The sequence below is a fragment of the Siphateles boraxobius genome, unplaced genomic scaffold, assembly GCF_051911475.1.
Source record: "Siphateles boraxobius isolate OS27281-9 unplaced genomic scaffold, OSU_SipBor_1 293, whole genome shotgun sequence".
Classification (NCBI taxonomy): domain Eukaryota; kingdom Metazoa; phylum Chordata; class Actinopteri; order Cypriniformes; family Leuciscidae; genus Siphateles; species Siphateles boraxobius.
The window spans coordinates 175,001-200,000 of record NW_027508912.1 but is presented as its reverse complement, the minus strand read 5'-3'; the positions used below and the strand labels follow the sequence as shown (position 1 = coordinate 200,000).

Below are 25,000 nucleotides of genomic sequence, written 5' to 3'. Positions count from 1 at the left end.
GTCTCACTGTCTGTCTGTCTGTCTGTCTCACTCTCTGTCTGTCGTTCTCACTCTCTGTCTGTCTGTCTGCCTGTCTCACTCTCTGTCTGTCGTTCTCACTCTCTGTCTGTCTCTCTGTCTGTCTGTCTGTCTCACTCTCTGTCTCTCTCACTCTCTGTCTGTCTTTAAACATGCAAAGGCTTTTTAAACTTTTTTCAAAACCTTCAAACAGACTTTGTCCAACTAGTTTCCAAGTGTTTCTAGTTTAAAATTACAGCTGTGAATGTCCTTGAATGTATTTATTTATACTTCATTCAAACTCTGCATCTGGTTTGCTAAATCAAATTCAGGAATCTGATGGTGGAGATGTTTGTTTGTGTGTCCGTCAGATCTCACACAGGCTAACATCACTCAGATTGCCTTCAGAAATGTTTTAATGTGACGTTTGGCACAGCCGTGAAATGATTGATCATGGATTATACAGTGCGTGCAGAATTATTAGGCACGTTCATTTTCTGATCATATTTTTTTCCAGGCACATTTTAACAATTATAAACCACAAATCTTACTTAATTCTCCACCTTAATTCTTAATGTTTTTTGCAGTTAACATGTGTCTGTTCTTCTCCACCTGTTTTTGTCTGAGCATTTCGCTGTCCAATGCTCATGCTGTAACTGCAATTTCTAGTATTGCTTTTGAGTTGTATCCTTCTCATGGGCATTTAATAATTTTATTAAAACAGTTAAATCTCTTTTTTGGCTTATTTTTATCTGTAAAAGAAATCATGCCAAAAATTCAGCACTATTATATATCACTTATAAATTATTAAATACAAAATTAATAGTAGTTATTAAGATTAATGTGGTTTGGAATTTGGCAAAATTTGTCTGGAAAGAAAATATGATCAGAAAATCAACATGCCTAATAATTCTGCACACAGTTTATTCTTTAGACTTTGTTCATATTTTTCCCCAGTGTTTTTTCGTCTGGTTTGTTAGCAGGGCTGTAGTTTGTGATTCTAGCTAACTGATAACCGCGGGTCACATGCGCTCAGGTAGTTTCTGCTGGCGGAACGAATGGAGTCTCCGTGGTCGAGTGAAGATGTCAAACACACGGCGTGTAGGAGGTTTGAGAACCGGCCCTTTCCCATGATCCCTCAGTGCGCTCCTGATCACTGAAGGTGAGCCGGCCTGGGTTTATTCCCAGCGGTCTGAAGTGGGCAAGACTCTGACAGAAAGAAGCGGTGGGTTAATCTGTCATTAATTAAGCTAATTACAGGGCTGTCGTTAGGCTTACAGTTCTGCTGGAGTGACGGTGTGTAATTAATGAAGTCAGCCAGTAGGAACACTGGGATGGAATGTGGAGTTTACTGAGGGGAATTTTCAGACGCAAAGATCTGACAGGATGTTCCCTTCAGGACCACTGACCCTTGACCTGTGTGTGTGTGTGTGTGTGTGTGTGTGTGTGTGTGTGTGTGTGTGTGTGTGTGTGTGTGTGTGTGTGTGTGTGTGTGTGTGTGTGTGTGGATTTAGCAGACAGCTGTGTTTTGGATTCTTTGGATGTGTTTTTGTTATGTTTATCCATTATATCAGTGGTTTTCAATCCTGGTGAATCACCGCTCTGCACTGCACGTCAAGTCACCTTCATTTATACAGCGCTTTTAACAATATAGATTGTTTCAAAGCAGCTTTACAGTGATAATAGGAAATTAAAGTAACAGAGATTGTTTTGGCTATAGAGAAACTCTAGAATAAAGTTATTGTCCAGATAAAATTAGTTTTGATTGATTAACTTCTGTCGCAATGATCATTAGTTATTAACTTAGGGGCCGCTAACACAAACCGTTCTAACAGAAAACCCTTAATGCGATCTGGCCGCTCATTTTTTTTTACAAAACAGTGCCTGGTGGCTCGAGAACTCAAAACATGAAATAGGTTCCAAGGTACAAGCCTTGAAAAAAATTTAATACAAAATGTTTTATCGCTTCTGCGTAGCCACGTGAACTGGAATTATCCCGATAACGTTTTATCAGCACAGAGGTAAAGGGAAGGAGGCCTTCACAAGGGAGAGACTAGTGTCACTTCAGGGATGCGTTGTCGTGGTGTCCAAGAGCAGGTCCTTCATCAGATCTGGATACGGCCTGGATCCGGCGGACTGCGGTAAACCTCGGCATAAACAGAGAGACTAATATTAGCGTAGACGCTATCCTTCTTATGATGTAACGAGTACATCAGGATTTAAGGGAAGTGTTCCCGGTTCCAGCTGATCTAAACTATGCAGCCTAATATTGAATTATAGAAGTCTACAGAGTGTTATGTGAATGCTAAGCCAAAGAGATGTCTTTTTAGTCTAGCTTTGAACTGACAGACTGTGTCTGCTTCCCGGACAATGTTAGGAAGATTGTTCCAAAGTTTTGGTGTTAAATAGGAAAAGGATCTACCGCCAGCAGTCGATTTAGATACTCTAGGTATTATCAACTGGCCGGAGTTTTGAGATCGCAATAGACGTGAAGGACTATAATGCATTAAGAGCTCGCTCAAGTACTGGGGAGCTAAACCATTTAGTGCTTTGTAAGTAATCAGCAGTATTTAAAAATGTATACAATGTTTAATAGGGAGCCAATGCAGTGTTGACAGAACCGGGCTAATATGGTCGTACTTCCTGGTTCTGGTAAGAACTCTAGCGGCTGCATTCTGGACCAGCTTTAGTTTGTTTATTAAGCGTGCAGGGCAACCACCCAGTAGAGCATTACAATAATCTAGCCTTGATGTCATGAACGCATAAACTAACTGTTTCGCATTTGTCATTGGGAGCATATGACGTATTTTAGATATATTTTTAAGATGGAAAACTGCGGTTTTAAAGATACTAGACATGCACATGTCTCTCTTATCGAAACTCTTCGTTCAGTTCATGAATCTCTCACCTAATGAGCTGATTGGGTCAGGTGTGTTAAATATGGGAGACATACAACATATGCAGAGTGGTGAGTCCCAGGACCAGGTAAGACCACAGCATTATATCACTCAGATCTGACCACACCCACTACATCCAAGCCACACCCACTACATCCAAGCCACACCCACTACATCCAAGCCACACCCACTACATCCAGACCACATCTACTACCTTCACACTACATCCAGACCCCACTGGATTTTTTTTTAACAAAACAGCCGAAGGTAATGAAAAGACCTAATCATGAGTGTGTGTTCTCTCACTCAGTCCCTCAGGGTTGTTGAGAGTCCTTCACTTTGTCCTGTGTCATGAGCTCAGGGACTGTGTGAGTGAGTGTGTGTGTCTGTGAGCTACTTTGGTTTTTTTAAAGGTTAAAGTCTTGTTTCTATGATGTGACTCTTAACGCTATAGTCAAAGTGTGTGTGTTTTGAGTTCTTGTGTAATGAGTGTCTGTGTGAGCGGTTTGTGAGTTCTTATGAATAATTATGGGTTCTGTTTGAAGCGGCCTGTAAAACAGCAGCTCTGGAGCTCCACACCGAGAGTGTGTGTGTGTGTGCAGTGAGAGCTCCAGCGCTGGCTGGTAAGTTCAGTAGGAGCTGCGGCTCATTTCAGCCAGGAGAGAGAGTGAGTATGTGTGAGAGAGAAAGAGAGAGAAAGTGTTTGTGTGAGAGAGAAAGAGAGAGAGAGAGCGTGTGTATGAGAGAAAGAGAGTGTGTGATAGAGAGAGGTAAGGTGGGTTTGTTGGCTGGTAAACGGTAGTTTTCGTGTGTGAGTGTATGTGTGTGTGGGTGGTCCACAGTGCCACTCTCTCCTGCTCATTTTTAAAGTCGTTTGTTTGACACATTCTGGCCTTAATTTGCACTGTTATTTCCTGCTGCACTTACAGCTGTGAGGACTCCCATGATGCACTGCTCTGTGACCCTCTCGTTTCACTGTGACATCACTGCCCCCCTGTGGCCACTTCCGGAGTTCTGTGGGACACGTGTGTGTGTGTGTGTGTGTGTGTGTGTGTGTGTGTGTGTGTGTGTGTGTGTGTGCGCGCGTGTGTGTGTGTGTGTGTGTGTGTGCGCGCGTGTGTGTGTGTGTGTGTGTGTGTGTGTGTGTGCGTGTGTGTGTGTGACAGTGAGATGACACTGGTCTGTTTTGTGGGCGTCTCTGAAGGTTGTCTCTCTCTCTGCACAGGAACATCCGGGCGAGCGAGTCCAGTGTTCACTGGCTCTAATGGGCTCAGCGTAAACCTTCTCGCTTCTGCTTGCTCTTAAATAAATAATTACAAAAAAGCCCATCGAACAGAGACGTCCAACACATGGAGGGTCGTTCTCTACTCAAATAAACCAACACAGTCTCGTTCTTTCTCTCTCTCTCACTCTTTCACTCTCTCTCTCACTCTTTCACTCTCTCTCTCTCACTCTCTCTCTCTCTCTCACTCACTCTCTCTCTCTCACTCACTCTCTCCCTCTCTCTCTCACTCTCTCTCTCTCACTCACTCACTCTCTCTCTCTCTCTCTCTCTCTCTCTCTCTCAGTATCAATGTGTTCAGATTCTGTCACATTTAGGTATGTAACGATTCACTCGCAACCGGTTGAAAATCGATAAAAATGTGTGACGATTGAAGTCGGTTGAAATGTTAAACGAATCGCGATACACGTTTTAAACAGCAGGGTCGTTTACTGTAGCCTACTGTGAAGTTGTGACGCTTTAGAGGCACAATAGCAGCAAGCACACACTGGCGCGAAGCTAGCGAGTGTTTTCACTTCATTAATGGAACTTGAGCTTGTGTGAGCCAAGCTCAACTTCCATAGGAATGAACTGAAAACGCTCGGTTTGCTCCGCTCGCGCCGCGCCAGTGTGTGTCATAGTCTGGTGTGCGCTCGCGCCGTCAAACACATGGCGACGGCAAGCGTAGATGTTGACTCATTCAAATCGGAGGTGTGGCGGCATTTTGACTTTCCGTAGACTGATAATAATCACCACCGTGAGAAGCACCAGTCACCTCCGTTTTCATGTAAAAGGCATTAATACGACAAGTGCGAGAGCCACAGAGATCACAAGGTGCATCAGTGTTTCCGTGGCAACCAGGTGTTGTATTTATTTTACTATCTCTTTCTCTAAATGTGTAAGTTACATGGATATATATTTTTATATATATAATTTATAGATGGTTATGGCATATTTTTCTAAATATGTGGGTTTTTTTTTTACTCTTGCTAGTGTAAGGTTAATAATACAAATTATAACAAAATTAAACCCTTCTAAATGTGGTACTAATTTGACTAATAGTATAGTCTTTTTCTTAGTGTGCGAAGGTACCAGTGTCCACACTCTTGACCAGACAGACAGAAAGACTGAGTTGAAACAACCTTGAAGGGATTTTTTTTTTAATTTCAATGTAGTTTTTTTTTTTGACAAATATATTTTAAAATGAAAAAGAAATGTGCAGCATTTTGTCTGAGAAATAATAAAAGGGACACTTTTTCATTTATAATTTCTTAAATTAATCACTTGTTAAAAAAATCGTGAGAAAATCGTATCGTGAAACAAGTATCGTGAATCGTATCGCATCGTGAGTTGAGTGAATTGTTACATCCCTAGTCACATTGTATTTTTTGTTTTTCTAAGGATCCTAAAACCTTTTGATGTAAAGACTGAAATACTTGTTTTATAGACAGTTAGTCAAGTCACCTTCATTAATATAGCGCTTTTAACAATATAGACATTTCTAGACATGTTTCTGCATTCGACACTATCTCTCACAGTATTCTCATCTCACGACTGTCTGCTCTTGTTTTTTCTGGAACTCCCCTTTTCTGCTTCACCTCCTGTCTTCCGCGAGCGTTACGCCTCTATCCGCCAGCTTTACGCCTCTCTCCGCCAGCGTTACGCCTCTCTCCGCCAGCATTACAGCTCTATCCGCCAGCGTTACGGCTCTATCCGCCAGCGTTACGACTCTATCCGCCAGCGTTACGACTCTATCCACCAGCGTAATGCCTCTATCCACCAGCGTTAAGCCTCTATCCGCCAGCGTTAAGCCTCTATCCGCCAGAATTACGCCTCTATCCCCCAGCATGACGCCTCTATCCCCCAGCATGACGCCTCTATCCGCCAGCATGACGCCTCTATCCGCCAGCATGACGTCTCTATCCGCCAGCGTAACGCCTCTATCCGCCAGCATGACGTCTCTATCCGCCAGCGTAACGCCTCTATCCGCCAGCGTTACGCCTCTAGCTGCCAGCGTTACGCCTCTAGCTGCCAGCGTTACGCCTCTAGCCGCCAGCGTTACTCCCCTATCCACCAGCGTTACGCCTTTCTCCGCCAGCGTTACGACTCTATCCGCCAGCATTACGCCTCTATCCGCCAGCATGACGCCTCTATCCGCCAGCATGACGTCTCTATCCGCCAGCATGACGCCTCTATCCGCCAGCGTAACGCCTCTATCCGCCAGCGTTACGCCTCTAGCTGCCAGCGTTACGCCTCTAGCCGCCAGCGTTACTCCCCTATACACCAGCGTTACGCCTCTAGCCGCCAGCGTTACTCCCCTATACACCAGCGTTACGCCTTTCTCCGCCAGCGTTACGACTCTATCCGCCAGCATTACGCCTCTATCCGCCAGCGTGACGCCTCTATCGGCCAGCATGACGCCTCTATCGGCCAGCGTGACGCCTCTATCCGCCAGCGTGACGCCTCTATCCGCCAGCGTGACGCCTCTATCCGCCAGCGTTACGCCTCTATCCGCCAGCATGAAGCCTCTATCCGCCAGTGTTACTCCTCTGTCCGCCAGCGTAACGCTTCTATCCGCCAGCGTTACGACTCTATCCGCCAGCATGACGCCTCTATCCGCCAGCGTGACGCCTCTATCTGCCAGCCTGACGCCTCTATCCGCCAGCATGAAGCCTCTATCCGCCAGCGTAACGCTTCTATCCGCCAGCGTTACGACTCTATCCGCCAGCGTTACGCCTCTATCCGCCAGCATGACGCCTCTATCCGCCAGCATGATGCTTCTATCGGCCAGCATGACGCCTCTATCGGCTAGCATGACGCCTCTATCGGCTAGCATGACGCCTCTATCCGCAAGCATGACGCCTCTATCCGCCAGCATGACGCCTCTATCCGCCAGCGTGAAGCCTCTATCCGCCAGCGTGAAGCCTCTATCCGCCAGTGTTACGCCTCTATCCGCCAGCATGGCGCCTCTATCGGCCAGCATGACGCCTCTATCGGCTAGCATGACGCCTCTATCCGCCAGCATGACGCCTCTATCCGCCAGCATGACGCCTCTATCCACCAGCGTGACGTCTCTATCCGCCAGCGTGACGTCTCTATCCGCCAGCGTGACGTCTCTATCCGCCAGCGTGACGCCTCTATCTGCCAGCCTGACGCCTCTATCCGCCAGTGTGAAGCCTCTATCCGCCGGCGTTACACCTCTATCCACCAGCGTTACGCCTCTCTCCGCCAGCGTTACGACTCTATCCGCCAGCATGACGCCTCTATCGGCCAGCATGACAGTTCTATCCGCCATCATGACGCCTCTATCCGCCAGCATGACGCCTCTATCCGCCAGCGTAACGCCTCTATCCGCCAGCGTAACGCCTCTATCCGCCAGCGTTACGCCTCTATCCGTCAGCGTAACGCCTCTATCCGCCAGCGTAACGCCTCTATCCGCCAGCGTTACGCCCCTATCCGCCAGCATGATGCCTCTATCCGCCAGAGTTACGCCTCTATCCGCCAGCGTTACACCTCTATCCGCCAGCGTTACACCTCTATCCGCCAGCGTTACACCTCTATCCGCCAGCATATCGCCTCTATCCGCCATCGTTACACCTCTATCCGCCAGCGTAACGCCTCTATCCGCCAGCGTTACACCTCTATCCGCCACGTAAAGCCTCTATCCGCCAGCGTAACGCTTCTATCCGCCAGCGTTACGACTCTATCCGCCAGCGTTACGCCTCTATCCGCCAGCATGACGCCTCTATCCGCCAGCATGACGCTTCTATCGGCCAGCATGACGCCTCTATCGGCTAGCATGACGCCTCTATCGGCTAGCATGACGCCTCTATCCGCAAGCATGACGCCTCTATCCGCCAGCATGACGCCTCTATCCGCCAGCGTGAAGCCTCTATCCGCCAGCGTGAAGCCTCTATCCGCCAGTGTTACGCCTCTATCCGCCAGCATGACGCCTCTATCGGCCAGCATGACGCCTCTATCGGCTAGCATGACGCCTCTATCCGCCAGCATGACGCCTCTATCCGCCAGCATGACGCCTCTATCCACCAGCGTGACGTCTCTATCCGCCAGCGTGACGTCTCTATCCGCCAGCGTGACGCCTCTATCTGCCAGCCTGACGCCTCTATCCGCCAGTGTGAAGCCTCTATCCGCCGGCGTTACACCTCTATCCGCCAGCGTTAAGCCTCTATCCGCCAGAATTACGCCTCTATCCCCCAGCATGACGCCTCTATCCCCCAGCATGACGCCTCTATCCGCCAGCATGACGCCTCTATCCGCCAGCATGACGTCTCTATCCGCCAGCGTAACGCCTCTATCCGCCAGCATGACGTCTCTATCCGCCAGCGTAACGCCTCTATCCGCCAGCGTTACGCCTCTAGCTGCCAGCGTTACGCCTCTAGCTGCCAGCGTTACGCCTCTAGCCGCCAGCGTTACTCCCCTATCCACCAGCGTTACGCCTTTCTCCGCCAGCGTTACGACTCTATCCGCCAGCATTACGCCTCTATCCGCCAGCATGACGCCTCTATCCGCCAGCATGACGTCTCTATCCGCCAGCATGACGCCTCTATCCGCCAGCGTAACGCCTCTATCCGCCAGCGTTACGCCTCTAGCTGCCAGCGTTACGCCTCTAGCCGCCAGCGTTACTCCCCTATACACCAGCGTTACGCCTCTAGCCGCCAGCGTTACTCCCCTATACACCAGCGTTACGCCTTTCTCCGCCAGCGTTACGACTCTATCCGCCAGCATTACGCCTCTATCCGCCAGCGTGACGCCTCTATCGGCCAGCATGACGCCTCTATCGGCCAGCGTGACGCCTCTATCCGCCAGCGTGACGCCTCTATCCGCCAGCGTGACGCCTCTATCCGCCAGCGTTACGCCTCTATCCGCCAGCATGAAGCCTCTATCCGCCAGTGTTACTCCTCTGTCCGCCAGCGTAACGCTTCTATCCGCCAGCGTTACGACTCTATCCGCCAGCATGACGCCTCTATCCGCCAGCGTGACGCCTCTATCTGCCAGCCTGACGCCTCTATCCGCCAGCATGAAGCCTCTATCCGCCAGCGTAACGCTTCTATCCGCCAGCGTTACGACTCTATCCGCCAGCGTTACGCCTCTATCCGCCAGCATGACGCCTCTATCCGCCAGCATGATGCTTCTATCGGCCAGCATGACGCCTCTATCGGCTAGCATGACGCCTCTATCGGCTAGCATGACGCCTCTATCCGCAAGCATGACGCCTCTATCCGCCAGCATGACGCCTCTATCCGCCAGCGTGAAGCCTCTATCCGCCAGCGTGAAGCCTCTATCCGCCAGTGTTACGCCTCTATCCGCCAGCATGGCGCCTCTATCGGCCAGCATGACGCCTCTATCGGCTAGCATGACGCCTCTATCCGCCAGCATGACGCCTCTATCCGCCAGCATGACGCCTCTATCCACCAGCGTGACGTCTCTATCCGCCAGCGTGACGTCTCTATCCGCCAGCGTGACGTCTCTATCCGCCAGCGTGACGCCTCTATCTGCCAGCCTGACGCCTCTATCCGCCAGTGTGAAGCCTCTATCCGCCGGCGTTACACCTCTATCCACCAGCGTTACGCCTCTCTCCGCCAGCGTTACGACTCTATCCGCCAGCATGACGCCTCTATCGGCCAGCATGACAGTTCTATCCGCCATCATGACGCCTCTATCCGCCAGCATGACGCCTCTATCCGCCAGCGTAACGCCTCTATCCGCCAGCGTAACGCCTCTATCCGCCAGCGTTACGCCTCTATCCGTCAGCGTAACGCCTCTATCCGCCAGCGTAACGCCTCTATCCGCCAGCGTTACGCCCCTATCCGCCAGCATGATGCCTCTATCCGCCAGAGTTACGCCTCTATCCGCCAGCGTTACACCTCTATCCGCCAGCGTTACACCTCTATCCGCCAGCGTTACACCTCTATCCGCCAGCATATCGCCTCTATCCGCCATCGTTACACCTCTATCCGCCAGCGTAACGCCTCTATCCGCCAGCGTTACACCTCTATCCGCCACGTAAAGCCTCTATCCGCCAGCGTAACGCTTCTATCCGCCAGCGTTACGACTCTATCCGCCAGCGTTACGCCTCTATCCGCCAGCATGACGCCTCTATCCGCCAGCATGACGCTTCTATCGGCCAGCATGACGCCTCTATCGGCTAGCATGACGCCTCTATCGGCTAGCATGACGCCTCTATCCGCAAGCATGACGCCTCTATCCGCCAGCATGACGCCTCTATCCGCCAGCGTGAAGCCTCTATCCGCCAGCGTGAAGCCTCTATCCGCCAGTGTTACGCCTCTATCCGCCAGCATGACGCCTCTATCGGCCAGCATGACGCCTCTATCGGCTAGCATGACGCCTCTATCCGCCAGCATGACGCCTCTATCCGCCAGCATGACGCCTCTATCCACCAGCGTGACGTCTCTATCCGCCAGCGTGACGTCTCTATCCGCCAGCGTGACGCCTCTATCTGCCAGCCTGACGCCTCTATCCGCCAGTGTGAAGCCTCTATCCGCCGGCGTTACACCTCTATCCACCAGCGTTACGCCTCTCTCCGCCAGCGTTACGACTCTATCCGCCAGCATGACGCCTCTATCGGCCAGCATGACAGTTCTATCCGCCATCATGACGCCTCTATCCGCCAGCATGACGCCTCTATCCGCCAGCGTAACGCCTCTATCCGCCAGCGTAACGCCTCTATCCGCCAGCGTAACGCCTCTATCCGCCAGCGTTACGCCTCTATCCGTCAGCGTAACGCCTCTATCCGCCAGCGTAACGCCTCTATCCGCCAGCGTTACGCCCCTATCCGCCAGCGTTACGCCCCTATCCGCCAGCATGATGCCTCTATCCGCCAGAGTTACGCCTCTATCCGCCAGCGTTACACCTCTATCCGCCAGCGTTACACCTCTATCCGCCAGCGTTACACCTCTATCCGCCAGCATATCGCCTCTATCCGCCATCGTTACACCTCTATCCGCCAGCGTAACGCCTCTATCCGCCAGCGTTACACCTCTATCCGCCACGTAAAGCCTCTATCCGCCAGCGTTACACCTCTATCCACCAGCGTTACACCTCTATCCACCAGCGTTACACCTCTATCCGCCAGCGTAACGCCTCTATCCGCCAGCGTTACACCTCTATCCGCCAGCGTAACGCCTCTATCCGCCAGCGTTACACCTCTATCCGCCAGCGTTACACCTCTATCCGCCAGCATATCGCTTCTATCCGCCAGCGCTACAACTCTATCCGCCAGTATAACGCCTCTATCCGCCAGCGTTACACCTCTATCCGCCAGCGTTACCCCTCTATCCGCCAGCATATCGCCTCTATCCGCCACCGTTACACCTCTATCCGCCAGCATATCGCCTCTATCCGCCAGCGTTACACCTCTATCCGCCAGCATGACGCCTCTATCCGCCAGCATGACGCCTCTATCGGCCAGCATGACGCCTCTATCGGCTAGAATGACGCCTCTATCCGCCAGCATGACGCCTCTATCCGCCAGCATGACGCCTCTATCCACCAGCGTGACGTCTCTATCCGCCAGCGTGACGCCTCTATCTGCCAGCCTGACGCCTCTATCCGCCAGCGTGACGCCTCTATCCGCCAGCGTGACGCCTCTATCCGCCAGCGTGACGCCTCTATCCGCCAGCTTGACGCCTCTATCCGCCAGCCTGACGCCTCTATCCGCCAGCATGAAGCCTCTATCCGCCAGCGTTACACCTCTATCCACCAGCGTTACGCCTCTCTCCGCCAGCGTTATGACTCTATCCGCCAGCATGAAGCCTCTCTCCGCCAGCATGACACCTCTATCGGCCAGCATGACGCCTCTATCCGCCAGCATGACGCCTCTATCGGCCAGCATGATGACTCTATCCCCCAGCATGACGCCTCTATCCGCCAGCGTGACGCCTCTATCCGCCAGCGTTACGCCTCTATCCGCCAGCATGACGCCTCTATCCGCCAGCGTTACGCCTCTATCCGCCAGCGTGAAGCCTCTATCCGCCAGTGTTACGCCTCTATCCGCCAGCGTAACGCTTCTATCCGCCAGCGTTACGACTCTATCCGCCAGCATGACGCCTCTATCCGCCAGCATGACACCTCTATCCGCCAGCGTTACGACTCTATCCGCCAGCGTTACGCCTCTAGCCACCAGCGTTACACCCCTATCCACCAGCGTTACGCCTTTCTCCGCCAGCGTTACGACTCTATCCGCCAGCGTTACGCCTCTATCCGCCAGCATGACGCCTCTATCCGCCAGCATGACGCCTCTATCGGCCAGCATGACGCCTCTATCGGCCAGCATGACGCCTCTATCGGCTAGAATGACGCCTCTATCCGCCAGCATGACGCCTCTATCCGCCAGCATGACGCCTCTATCCACCAGCGTGACGTCTCTATCCGCCAGCGTGACGCCTCTATCTGCCAGCCTGACGCCTCTATCCGCCAGCGTGAAGCCTCTATCCGCCGGCGTTACACCTCTATCCACCAGCGTTACGCCTCTCTCCACCAGCATGACGCCTCTTTCGGCCAGCATGACAGTTCTATCCGCCATCATGACGCCTCTATCCGCCAGCATGACGCCTCTATCCGCCAGCGTAACGCCTATATCCGCCAGCGTAACGCCTCTATCCGCCATCGTTACGCCTCTATCCGCCAGCGTAACGCCTCTATCCGCCAGCGTAACGCCTCTATCCGCCAGCGTTACGCCCCTATCCGCCAGCATGATGCCTCTATCCACCAGCGTTACACCTCTATCCGCCAGCGTAACGCCTCTATCCGCCAGCGTTACACCTCTATCCGCCACGTAAAGCCTCTATCCGCCAGCGTTACACCTCTATCCACCAGCGTTACACCTCTATCCACCAGCGTTACACCTCTATCCGCCAGCATAACGCCTCTATCCGCCAGCATTACACCTCTATCCGCCAGCATAACGCCTCTATCCGCCATCGTTACACCTCTATCCGCCAGCATATCGCTTCTATCCGCCAGCGCTACAACTCTATCCGCCAGTATAACGCCTCTATCCGCCAGCGTTACACCTCTATCCGCCAGCGTTACACCTCTATCCGGCAGCATATCGCCTCTATCCGCCAGCGTTACACCTCTATCCGCCAGCATATCGCCTCTATCCGCCAGCGTTACACCTCTATCCGCCAGCATAACGCCTCTATCCGCCAGCGTTACACCTCTATCCGCCAGCATAAGGCCTCTATCCACCAGCGTTACACCTCTATCCGCCAGCGTTACACCTCTATCCGCCAGCATATCGCCTCTATCCGCCAGCGTTACAACTCTATCCGCCAGCATATCGCCTCTATGCGCCAGCGTTACACCTCTATCCGCCAGCATAACGCCTCTATCCGCCAGCGCCACACCTCTATCCGCCAGCATAACGCCTCTATCCTCCAGCGTTACACCTCTATCCGCCAGCGATACACCTCTATCCACCAGCATATCGCCTCTATCCGCCAGCGTTAAACCTCTATCCGGCAGCATATCGCCTCTATCCGCCAGCGTTACACCTCTATCCGCCAGCATAACGCCTCTATCCACCAGCGTTACACCTCTATCCACCAGCGGTACGCCTCTATCCACCAGCGTTACACCTCTATCCGCCAGCATAACGCCTCTATCCGCCAGCGTTACACCTCTATCCGCCAGCATAACGCCTCTATCCGCCAGCGTTACACCACTATCCACCAGCGTTACACCTCTATCCGCCAGCGTTACACCTCTATCCACCAGCGTTACACCTCTATCCGCCAGCGTTACACCTCTATCCGCCAGCATATCGCCTCTATCCGCCAGCGTTACACCTCTATCCGCCAGTATAACACCTCTATCCGCCAGCATATCGCCTCTATCCGCCAGCGTTACACCTCTATCCGCCAGCGTTACACCTCTATCCGCCAGCATATCGCCTCTATCCGCCAGCGTTACACCTCTATCCGCCAGCATAACGCCTCTATCCACCAGCGTTACACCTCTATCCGCCAGCGTTACACCTCTATCCGCCAGCATATCGCCTCTATCCGCCAGCGTTACACCTCTATCCGCCAGCATAACGCCTCTATCCGCCAGCGTTACACCTCTATCCGCCAGCATAACGCCTCTATCCACCAGCGTTACACCTCTATCCGCCAGCGTTACACCTCTATCCACCAGCATATCGCCTCTATCCGCCAGCGTTAAACCTCTATCCGGCAGCATATCGCCTCTATCCGCCAGCGTTACACCTCTATCCGCCAGCATAACGCCTCTATCCACCAGCGTTACACCTCTATCCACCAGCGGTACGCCTCTATCCACCAGCGTTACACCTCTATCCGCCAGCATAACGCCTCTATCCGCCAGCGTTACACCTCTATCCGCCAGCATAACGCCTCTATCCGCCAGCGTTACACCACTATCCACCAGCGTTACACCTCTATCCGCCAGCGTTACACCTCTATCCACCAGCGTTACACCTCTATCCGCCAGCGTTACACCTCTATCCGCCAGCATATCGCCTCTATCCGCCAGCGTTACACCTCTATCCGCCAGTATAACACCTCTATCCGCCAGCATATCGCCTCTATCCGCCAGCGTTACACCTCTATCCGCCAGCGTTACACCTCTATCCGCCAGCATATCGCCTCTATCCGCCAGCGTTACACCTCTATCCGCCAGCATAACGCCTCTATCCACCAGCGTTACACCTCTATCCGCCAGCGTTACACCTCTATCCGCCAGCATATCGCCTCTATCCGCCAGCGTTACACCTCTATCCGCCAGCATAACGCCTCTATCCGCCAGCGTTACACCTCTATCCGCCAGCATAACGCCTCTATCCACCAGCGTTACACCTCTATCCGCCAGCGTTACACCTCTATCCGCCAGCATATCGCCTCTATCCGCCAGCGTTACACCTCTATCCGCCAGCATAGCGCCTCTATCCTCCAGCGTTACACCTCTATCCGCCAGCATAACGCCTCTATCCACCAGCGTTACACCTCTATCCGCCAGCATAACGCCTCTATCCGCCAGCGTTACACCTCTATCCGCCAGCATAACGCCTCTATCCACCAGCGTTACACCTCTATCCGCCAGCGTTACACCTCTAGCCGCCAGCATAACGCCTCTATCCGCCAGGCTAAGTCCACTAGTCCCACACGATGTTCCCCGTGGTTCTGTTCTTGGGCCACATCTCTTCATCGTCTACATGCTCCCACTAGGTCACATCATCTGTCATCATGGCTTTAACTTCCATTGCCTCGCAGATGACACCTATCTAACATCCGTTCTCAACGCAATGCTCCTTTCCCCACTAACTCCATATCAGCTTGTATTGATGATATAAATGCTTGGATGACCAGTACTTTTCTCAAACTCAACACTGATCAAACAGATCTTCTTCTTATTGGTTCACCTCAAATTACATCCCGTTTCTATGTTGACAAAGTTAATATTGCTGGAGTTTTGACTCAACCTTCAACCGCTGTAAAAAAACCTTGGTATAATCTTTGATTCCTCTCGTTCCTTCCTTCACACATCTCCTCGCTCACTAAGTCTGCCTTGTTTCACCTTTGTAATATTGCGCGCTTACGTCCATTTCTGAATATCAGCGATGTTGAGACCCTAGTTCTTGCTTGCATCACTTCACGGCTTGACTACTGCAATTCTCTTTTCTATGGCTTACCCAACTCATCAATAAATAAGATCCAATCCAATATGTTCAGAACTTGGCAGCTAGAGTCCTCACATACACACAGAAGTCTTCCCACATTTCGCCTATCCTACACAGACTCCATCGGCTACCCGTTCGCTTTCGTATTCAATACAAGATACTCCTTATCACACTCCCTGGTCTTCCCCAACTATAATTCTGATCTCATCCATAGCTTCTCCCCAGTTAGATCTTCACTTAGATCTTCTGATACTGGTCTGTTGACGATCCGTAGGCACAAACTATCATCGTTTGGTGGAAGGGCTTTTGTACCGCTGCCCCAACTCTATTCCCCAACACATCCGCGACCTTTCACCATTACACAATTTCAAAACCCACCTTAAAACATATCTTTTTGCTACTTGTTTCCCTGACCCCTGACCTCTATCTATCATGTTATCCATCTCAGTTTATTTGTCATGTTTATTTGTACTTTTTTGTAAAGCTACCTTGAGTTTTCTAAAAGGCGCTGTATAAAATTATCATATTATTATTATTATAACAATATACAGATTGTTTCAAAGCAGCTTTACAGTGATAATAGTAAAACGCAAATTTTGAAACAGGGTCCAAGGTGCAAGTTTTGAAAAATTTTGAATAACGTTATCTCAATATTAGCTTCAAAAACATGAATCTGTGGAAACGCTGACAGCGTGCACATGAATATTACGTGTTTAGTCTATAGATATGTGCGTTTGAATATATATATATATATGTGCGCCGGAGTGTAGTCTTTCTTTACATATTGACATCGCCAAAATTACTTGTCTGACCTGCAAAATACAGAATTTTTAGTCGCTTACAAATTGTATCTATGAATTTCTTACAATTTTCTTAAAAGTTTTTTAATTGAATTTAATTGATTTTTGTTTTTTACATCTCACCCCTGTTAAAGTTCAGCCAAAAATTATCTTTCTGTCATGATTTCATGTCGTTCCTAACCTGTATGACTGTCTTTCTTTTGATATTTGAAGAACCGAACAACACCAAACCCCATTGAGTTTCATAATACGGACAGAAAAACACTGAAAAAAGAAACTCACTCAGGTTTGAAAGACTTGATGGGAGGAATCGCTGACAGAATGATGATGTCCTGTAAATCTCTGCTGATTTGCTCATGGTTAATGCTTGTGTTTGCCGTGAACAGGCCTTCAACTCTAAACCCTCAGTGTGTGTGTGTGTGTGTGTGTGTGTGTGTGTAGTCGCAGGTGTGTGACATTGACTTCAGAACGCCTGAATCTCCTCCGCTGCTTGTTTACAGACGACTCCTGAAATTACAGGCATTACTCTGACAGTTGATCGTCCTCGCTGGCTTCTCTCTCTCCGCACATCAAACACTCGTCCCCCGTACGGCTGGTCTTCAAGGGCCGTGGAGGCTTTGATGTGTGTGTGTGTTTATGATAGCGGAGCCGGAGAGCTGGGCCCGAGCCATGATGGGAAGAAGCTCTGGGATCGCAGGTGGCCTGGACGCTCTGTTTGTGTGTGTTTCTGTGCGTTATCTCACACACGGCCTCTTAAAAGCCATAAAGTTCTTTTAATAGAGCTCTTAAAAGAAGAGAAGGACTGCGGAACGCAGGATGTTGAGCATGAGCCTTTAATGCCTTTAACACAACTACTCGCGCAGTTAATCATTAGAGATGGTGGAAGCTGATTGGCTCTCTGTCACACACACACACATATGCACGAGCGCCTGCGGCCCGACACACACGATCCCGGACGCTTCTAAAGCCCTTCTGGAAGTGGTGGAGCTCATCAGCCTGCACTCGTATCGCTGATTGAAGCGTTCTGACTTACGCCGGAGAATTCCCGGTAAATCCCGCAGGAATGGGAGTCATTACATGACCTCAGTGCTGAACTCTGGGGAAAGAGGATCGGTTAACAACCAGAGGCTGATGTTTCGTGGACGTTTATTGAAGAAAAATGTTATTTTTGGCTGCATATCAGATGCTTTGTGCTTTTGTATGAAATTATGGTGTGTGTGTGTGTGTGTGTGTGTGTGTGTGTGTGTGTGTGTGTGTGATGCAGTAATATACACTAAAAGGCAGGTTGAGCAAATTGATGTTCTTCTCAGTCGAAAACGAGAGTGAACGGCATGTGATGCAGCATCTAAACCCCAGGCTGTGTGTGTGTGTGTGTGTGTTGTAGGTGCAGTGCTGTTGGTGAGCGTTCAGGGCATCGCTGTTAATGTGGATCCGGTTCTGTCCTCCTGGCTGCTGTTCCAACCTCAGAGAACCAGCAGCAACAGACCGACTCAACAGGTGTGTGTGTGTGTGTGTGTGTGTGTGTGTGTGTGTGTGTGTGTGTGTGTGTGTGTGTGTGTGTGTGTGTGTGTGTGTGTGTGTGTGTGGAGTTTCTGATGCTGAGTGATGCTTGCAGGTTTCCATGGTGATGAAGAAGAGGAGGGAGGATGAAGCATCTGTTGGCAGCACACCACTAACCAAACAACCTAGTAACCAGGCGTCAGACTACACTAGCAGCCCTGTCAAGACCAAGACTGTGACAGGTACACACGCACACACACTCACACACACATGCATACGCACTCACACACAAACTCAAACACAAACTCACACAAAAAATCAAACACTCACACACACACACACACACACACACACACACACTCTCAAACTTAAATGCCCGCAAATGCACGCGCGTGTGTGAGAGGAGTGTGTGAGAGGAGTGTGTGTGAGTAGTGTGTGTGTGTGTTTGTGTGAGAGAGGAGTGTGTGTGTGTGTGTGTGTGTGTGTGTGTGTGTGTGAGGAGTGTGTGTGTGTGTGTGGAGTGTGTGAGGAGTGTGTGTGGAGTGTGTGTGAGGGTGTGAGAGGAGTGTGTGTGAGTTGGTGTGAGTGTGTGTGTGGAGTGTGTGAGGAGTGTGTGAGAGCAGTGTGAGAGAAGTGTGTGAGAGGAGTGTGTGTGTGGAGTGTGTGTGTGTGGAGTGTGTGAGGAGTGTGTGTGTAAGGAGTGTGTGTGTGAGTGTGTGTGAGGTGTGAGGAGTGTAAGTGAGGTGTGTGTGTGTGAGAGGAGTGTGTGAGAGGAGTGTTTGTGAGGAGTGTGTGTGAGGAGTGTGTGTGAGGAGTGTGCGTGAGGGGTGCGTGAGAGGTGTGTGAGGGGTGCGTGAGAGGTGTGTGAGGAGTGTGTGTGAGGAGTGTGTGAGAGGAGTGTGTGTGAGGAGTGTGTGTGAGGAGTATGTGTGAGGAGTGTGTGTGAGGAGTGTGTGAGCGGAGTGTGTGAGCGGAGTGTGTGAGAGGAGTGTGTGTGAGGAGTGTGTGTGAGGAGTTTGTGTGAGGGGTGTGTGAGGAGTGTGTGTGAGGAGTTTGTGTGAGGAGTGTGTGAGGAGTGTGTGAGAGGAGTGTGTGAGAGGAGTGTGTGAGAGGAGTGTGTGAGAGGAGTGTGTGAGAGGAGTGTGTGAGAGGAGTGTGTGTGAGGAGTGTGTGAGAGGAGTGTGTGAGAGGAGTGTGTGTGAGGAGTGTGTGTGAGGAGTGTGTGAGAGGAGTGTGTGTGAGGAGTGTGTGAGAGGAGTGTGTGAGAGGAGTGTGTGAGAGGAGTGTGTGAGAGGAGTGTGTGAGAGGAGTGTGTGTGAGGAGTGTGTGAGAGGGGTTTGTGTGTGAGGAGTGTGTGTGAGGAGTGAGTGTGAAAAGTGTGTGTGAGGAGTGTGTGTGAGGAGTGTGTGTGAGGAGTGTGTGAGAGGAGTGTGTGTGAGGAGTGTGTGAGAGGAGTGTGTGTGAGGAGTGTGTTTGAGGAGTGTGTTTGAGGAGTGTGTGTGAGGAGTGTGTGAGAGGAGTGTGTGTGAGGAGTGTGTGTGAGGAGTGTGTGAGAGGAGTGTGTGTGAGGAGTGTGTGTGAGGAGTGTGTGTGAGGAGTGTGTGAGAGGAGTGTGTGTGAGGAGTGTGTGAGAGGAGTGTGTGAGAGGAGTGTGTGTGAGGAGTGTGTGAGAGGAGTGTGTGTGAGGAGTGTGTGAGAGGAGTGTGTGAGAGGAGTGTGTGTGAGGAGTGTGTGTGAGGAGTGTGTGTGAGGAGTGTGTGTGAGGAGTGTGTGAGAGGAGTTTGTGTGTGAGGAGTGTGTGTGAGGAGTGAGTGTGAAAAGTGTGTGTGAGGAGTGTGTGTGAGGAGTGTGTGTGAGGAGTGTGTGAGAGGAGTGTGTGTGAGGAGTGTGTGAGAGGAGTGTGTGTGAGGAGTGTGTTTGAGGAGTGTGTTTGAGGAGTGTGTGAGAGGAGTGTGTGTGTGAGGAGTGTGTGTGAGGAGTGTGTGTGAGGAGTGTGTGAGAGGAGTGTGTGTGAGGAGTGTGTGTGAGGAGTGTGTGTGAGGAGTGTGTGAGAGGAGTGTGTGTGAGGAGTGTGTGTGTGAGGAGTGTGTGACAGGAGTTTATTTGAGGAGTGTGTGTGAGGAGTGTGTGAGAGGAGTGTGTGTGGAGTGTGTGTGAGGGTGTGAGAGGAGTGTGTGTGAGTTGGTGTGAGTGTGTGTGTGGAGTGTGTGAGGAGTGTGTGAGAGGAGTGTGTGTGGAGTGTGAGAGAAGTGTGTGTGAGGAGTGTGTGTGTGGAGTGTGTGTGTGGAGTGTGTGTGTGTGGTGTGTGTAATGAGTGTGTGTGTGAGGTGTGAGGAGTGTAAGTGAGGTGTGTGTGTGTGTATGTGTGAGAGGAGTGTGTGTGAGGAGTGTGTGTGTGTGTGTATATGTGTGAGGAGTGTGTGAGAGGAGTGTGTGTGAGGAGTGTGTGTGAGGAGTGTGTGTGAGGAGTGTGTGTGAGGGGTGTGTGAGAGGTGTGTGAGGAGTGTGTGTGAGGAGTTTGTGTGAGGAGTGTGTGTGAGGAGTGTGTGAGAGGAGTGTGTGTGAGGAGTTTGTGTGAGGAGTGTGTGAGAGGAGTGTGTGTGAGAGGAGTGTGTGTGAGGAGTGTGTGAGAGGAGTGTGTGTGAGGAGTGTGTGAGAGGAGTGTGTGTGAGGAGTGTGTGTGAGGAGTGTGTGTGAGGAGTGTGTGTGAGGAGTGTGTGAGAGGAGTGTGTGTGAGGTGTGTGTGAGAGGAGTGTGTGTGAGGAGTGTGTGTGAGGAGTTTGTGTGAGGAGTGTGTGAGAGGAGTGTGTGAGAGGAGTGTGTGTGAGGAGTGTGTGAGAGGAGTGTGTGAGAGGAGTGTGTGTGAGGAGTGTGTGTGAGGAGTGTGTGAGAGGAGTGTGTGAGAGGAGTGTGTGTGAGGAGTGTGTGTGAGGAGTGTGTAAGAGGAGTTTGTGTGTGAGGAGTGTTTGTGAGGAGTGTGTGTGAGGAGTGTGTGAGAGGAGTGTGTGAGAGGAGAGTGTGTGTGAGGAGTGTGTGAGAGGAGTGTGTGAGAGGAGTGTGTGTGAGGAGTGTGTGAGAGGAGTGTGTGTGAGGAGTGTGTGAGAGGAGTGTGTGAGAGGAGTGTGTGTGAGGAGTGTGTGTGAGGAGTGTGTGACAGGAGTGTGTGTGAGGAGTGTGTGAGAGGAGTGTGTGAGAGGAGTGTGTGTGAGGAGTGTGTGACAGGAGTTTGTGTGTGACAGGAGTGTGTGTGAGTAGTGTGTGTGAGGAGTGTGTGTGAGGAGTGTGTGTGAGGAGTGTTTGAGAGGAGTGTGTGAGAGGAGTGTGTGAGAGGAGTGTGTGTGAGGAGTGTGTGTGAGGAGTGTGTGAGAGGAGTGTGTGTGAGGAGTGTGTGTGAGGAGTGTGTGACAGGAGTTTGTGTGTGAGGAGTGTGTGTGAGGAGAGTGTGTGAGGAGTGTGTGTGAGGAGTGTGTGAGAGGAGTGTGTGTGAGGAGTGTGTGTGAGGAGTGTGTGTGAGGAGTGTGTGTGAGGAGTGTGTGAGAGGAGTGTGTGAGAGGAGTTTGTGTGAGGAGTGTGTGAGAGGAGTGTGTGTGAGGAGTGTGTGAGAGGAGTGTGTGTGAGGAGTGTGTGTGAGGAGTGTGTGTGAGGAGTGTGTGTGAGGAGTGTGTGAGGAGTTTGTGTGAGGAGTTTGTGTGAGGAGTGTGTGTGAGGAGTGTGTGTGAGGAGTGTGTGAGAGGAGTGTGTGAGAGGAGTGTGTGTGAGGAGTGTGTGAGAGGAGTGTGTGAGAGGAGTGTGTGAGAGGAGTGTGTGTGAGAGGAGTGTGTGTGAGGAGTGTGTGAGAGGAGTTTGTGTGAGGAGTGTGTGAGAGGAGTGTGTGTGAGGAGTGTGTGAGAGGAGTGTGTGAGAGGAGTGTGTGTGAGAGGAGTGTGTGTGAGGAGTGTGTGAGAGGAGTTTGTGTGAGGAGTGTGTGTGAGGAGTGTGTGAGAGGAGTGTGTGTGAGGAGTGTGTGGAGTGTGTGTGAGGGTGTGTGTGGAGAGTGTGTGAGAGTGTGTGGAGAGGAGTGTGTGTGAGGAGTGTGTGGAGTGGGTGTGTGAGTGTGTGAGGAGTGTGTGGGTGTGTGTGAGGGTGTGGGAGTGGGGAGTGTGTGAGTGTGTGTGTGTGTGGGTGTGTGAGAGGAGTGTGTGGAGAGTGTGTGTGAGAGGTGGAGTGGAGGGTGTGTGTGAGGAGTGGGTGAGAGGAGGTGTGTGTGGAGGGGTGGAGGGTGTGTGGGGAGGAGTGTGTGTGGAGGTGTGGGGAGGAGTGTGTGTGTGGGAAGTGTGTGTGAGGTGTGTGTGTGAGATGGGTGTGAGGAGTGTGTGTGAGGAGTGTGTGAGAGGAGTGTGTGTGAGGAGTGTGTAAGAGGAGTTTGTGTGTGAGGAGTGTTTGTGAGGAGTGTGTGTGAGGAGTGTGTGTGAGGAGTGTGTGTGTGAGGAGTGTGTGTGAGGAGTGTGTGAGAGGAGTGTGTGAGAGGAGTGTGTGAGAGGAGTGTGTGTGAGGACTGTGTGAGAGGAGTGTGTGTGAGGAGTGTGTGTGAGGAGTGTGTGTGAGGAGTGTGTGAGAGGAGTGTGTGTGAGGAGTGTGTGTGAGGAGTGTGTGACAGGAGTGTGTGTGAGGAGTGTGTGAGAGGAGTGTGTGAGAGGAGTGTGTGTGAGGAGTTTGTGTGTGACAGGAGTTTGTGTGTGACAGGAGTGTGTGTGAGGAGTGTGTGTGAGGAGTGTGTGAGAGGAGTGTGTGAGAGGAGTGTGTGAGAGGAGTGTGTGAGAGGAGTGTGTGAGAGGAGTGTGTGTGAGGAGTGTGTGTGAGGAGTGTGTGTGAGGAGTGTGTGACAGGAGTTTGTGTGAGGAGTGTGTGTGAGGAGTGTGTGAGAGGAGTGTGTGTGAGGAGTGTGTGTGAGGAGTGTGTGTGAGGAGTGTGTGAGAGGAGTGTGTGTGAGGAGTGTGTGTGAGGAGTGTGTGTGAGGAGTGTGTGAGAGGAGTTTGTGTGAGGAGTGTGTGTGAGGAGTGTGTGTGAGGAGTGTGTGTGAGGAGTGTGTGAGAGGAGTTTGTGTGAGGAGTGTGTGTGAGGAGTGTGTGTGAGGAGTGTGTGTGAGGAGTGTGTGTGAGGAGTGTGTGAGAGGAGTGTGTGACAGGAGTTTGTGTGAGGAGTGTGTGAGAGGAGTGTGTGTGAGGAGTGTGTGTGAGGAGTGTGTGTGAGGAGTGTGTGAGAGGAGTGTGTGTGAGGAGTGTGTGTGAGGAGTGTGTGTGAGGAGTGTGTGACAGGAGTGTGTGTGAGGAGTGTGTGAGAGGAGTGTGTGAGAGGAGTGTGTGTGAGGAGTGTGTGAGAGGAGTGTGTGTGAGGAGTGTGTGTGAGGAGTGTGTGTGAGGAGTGTGTGTGAGGAGTGTGTGAGAGGAGTGTGTGTGAGGAGTGTGTGTGAGGAGTGTGTGACAGGAGTGTGTGTGAGGAGTGTGTGAGAGGAGTGTGTGAGAGGAGTGTGTGTGAGGAGTTTGTGTGTGACAGGAGTTTGTGTGTGAGGAGTGTGTGAGAGGAGTGTGTGTGAGGAGTGTGTGTGAGGAGTGTGTGTGAGGAGTGTGTGAGAGGAGTGTGTGTGAGGAGTGTGTGTGAGGAGTGTGTGTGAGGAGTGTGTGACAGGAGTGTGTGTGAGGAGTGTGTGAGAGGAGTGTGTGAGAGGAGTGTGTGTGAGGAGTGTGTGAGAGGAGTGTGTGTGAGGAGTGTGTGTGAGGAGTGTGTGTGAGGAGTGTGTGTGAGGAGTGTGTGAGAGGAGTGTGTGTGAGGAGTGTGTGTGAGGAGTGTGTGACAGGAGTGTGTGTGAGGAGTGTGTGAGAGGAGTGTGTGAGAGGAGTGTGTGTGAGGAGTTTGTGTGTGACAGGAGTTTGTGTGTGACAGGAGTGTGTGTGAGGAGTGTGTGAGAGGAGTGTGTGTGAGGAGTGTGTGTGAGGAGTGTGTGAGAGGAGTGTGTGACAGGAGTTTGTGTGAGGAGTGTGTGAGAGGAGTGTGTGTGAGGAGTGTGTGTGAGGAGTGTGTGTGAGGAGTGTGTGAGAGGAGTGTGTGAGAGGAGTGTGTGTGAGGAGTGTGTGTGAGGAGTGTGTGTGAGGAGTGTGTGAGAGGAGTTTGTGTGAGGAGTGTGTGTGAGGAGTGTGTGTGAGGAGTGTGTGTGAGGAGTGTGTGTGAGGAGTGTGTGAGAGGAGTGTGTGACAGGAGTTTGTGTGAGGAGTGTGTGAGAGGAGTGTGTGTGAGGAGTGTGTGTGAGGAGTGTGTGAGAGGAGTGTGTGTGAGGAGTGTGTGTGAGGAGTGTGTGTGAGGAGTGTGTGAGAGGAGTGTGTGTGAGGAGTGTGTGTGAGGAGTGTGTGTGAGGAGTGTGTGACAGGAGTTTGTGTGAGGAGTGTGTGAGAGGAGTGTGTGTGAGGAGTGTGTGTGAGGAGTGTGTGTGAGGAGTGTGTGAGAGGAGTGTGTGTGAGGAGTGTGTGTGAGGAGTGTGTGAGAGGAGTTTGTGTGAGGAGTGTGTGTGAGGAGTGTGTGTGAGGAGTGTGTGTGAGGAGTGTGTGTGAGGAGTGTGTGAGAGGAGTGTGTGACAGGAGTTTGTGTGAGGAGTGTGTGAGAGGAGTGTGTGTGAGGAGTGTGTGTGAGGAGTGTGTGTGAGGAGTGTGTGAGAGGAGTGTGTGTGAGGAGTGTGTGTGAGGAGTGTGTGTGAGGAGTGTGTGACAGGAGTGTGTGTGAGGAGTGTGTGAGAGGAGTGTGTGAGAGGAGTGTGTGTGAGGAGTGTGTGAGAGGAGTGTGTGTGAGGAGTGTGTGTGAGGAGTGTGTGTGAGGAGTGTGTGTGAGGAGTGTGTGA

At 51.5% G+C, this 25,000-nt stretch overlaps 1 protein-coding gene and 1 long non-coding RNA gene across 3 annotated transcripts in view; both read left to right on the top strand.

Moving 5' to 3' along the window:
- Positions 1 to 25,000, top strand: part of vps13b (vacuolar protein sorting 13 homolog B) — a 220,879-nt gene that overhangs the window by 84,582 nt on the left and 111,297 nt on the right. Inside the window, exons 17-18 of the mRNA XM_077246996.1 lie at positions 18,020 to 18,132; positions 18,251 to 18,377. Of these exons, the coding sequence (XP_077103111.1) occupies positions 18,020 to 18,132; positions 18,251 to 18,377 (240 nt within the window). The remainder of the gene's footprint in view (positions 1 to 18,019; positions 18,133 to 18,250; positions 18,378 to 25,000) is intronic.
- Positions 18,769 to 20,799, top strand: LOC143754086 (uncharacterized). 2 transcript variants are annotated; one of them, XR_013207886.1, is made up of 4 exons: positions 18,769 to 18,796; positions 18,879 to 18,899; positions 20,071 to 20,106; positions 20,715 to 20,799. It is a non-coding gene; the product is annotated as an uncharacterized LOC143754086 (long non-coding RNA). The 2 variants fall into 2 exon arrangements; XR_013207887.1 differs by lacking the exons at positions 18,769 to 18,796; positions 18,879 to 18,899 and adding an exon at positions 18,926 to 18,955 and having other exon boundaries at positions 20,071 to 20,102; positions 20,718 to 20,799.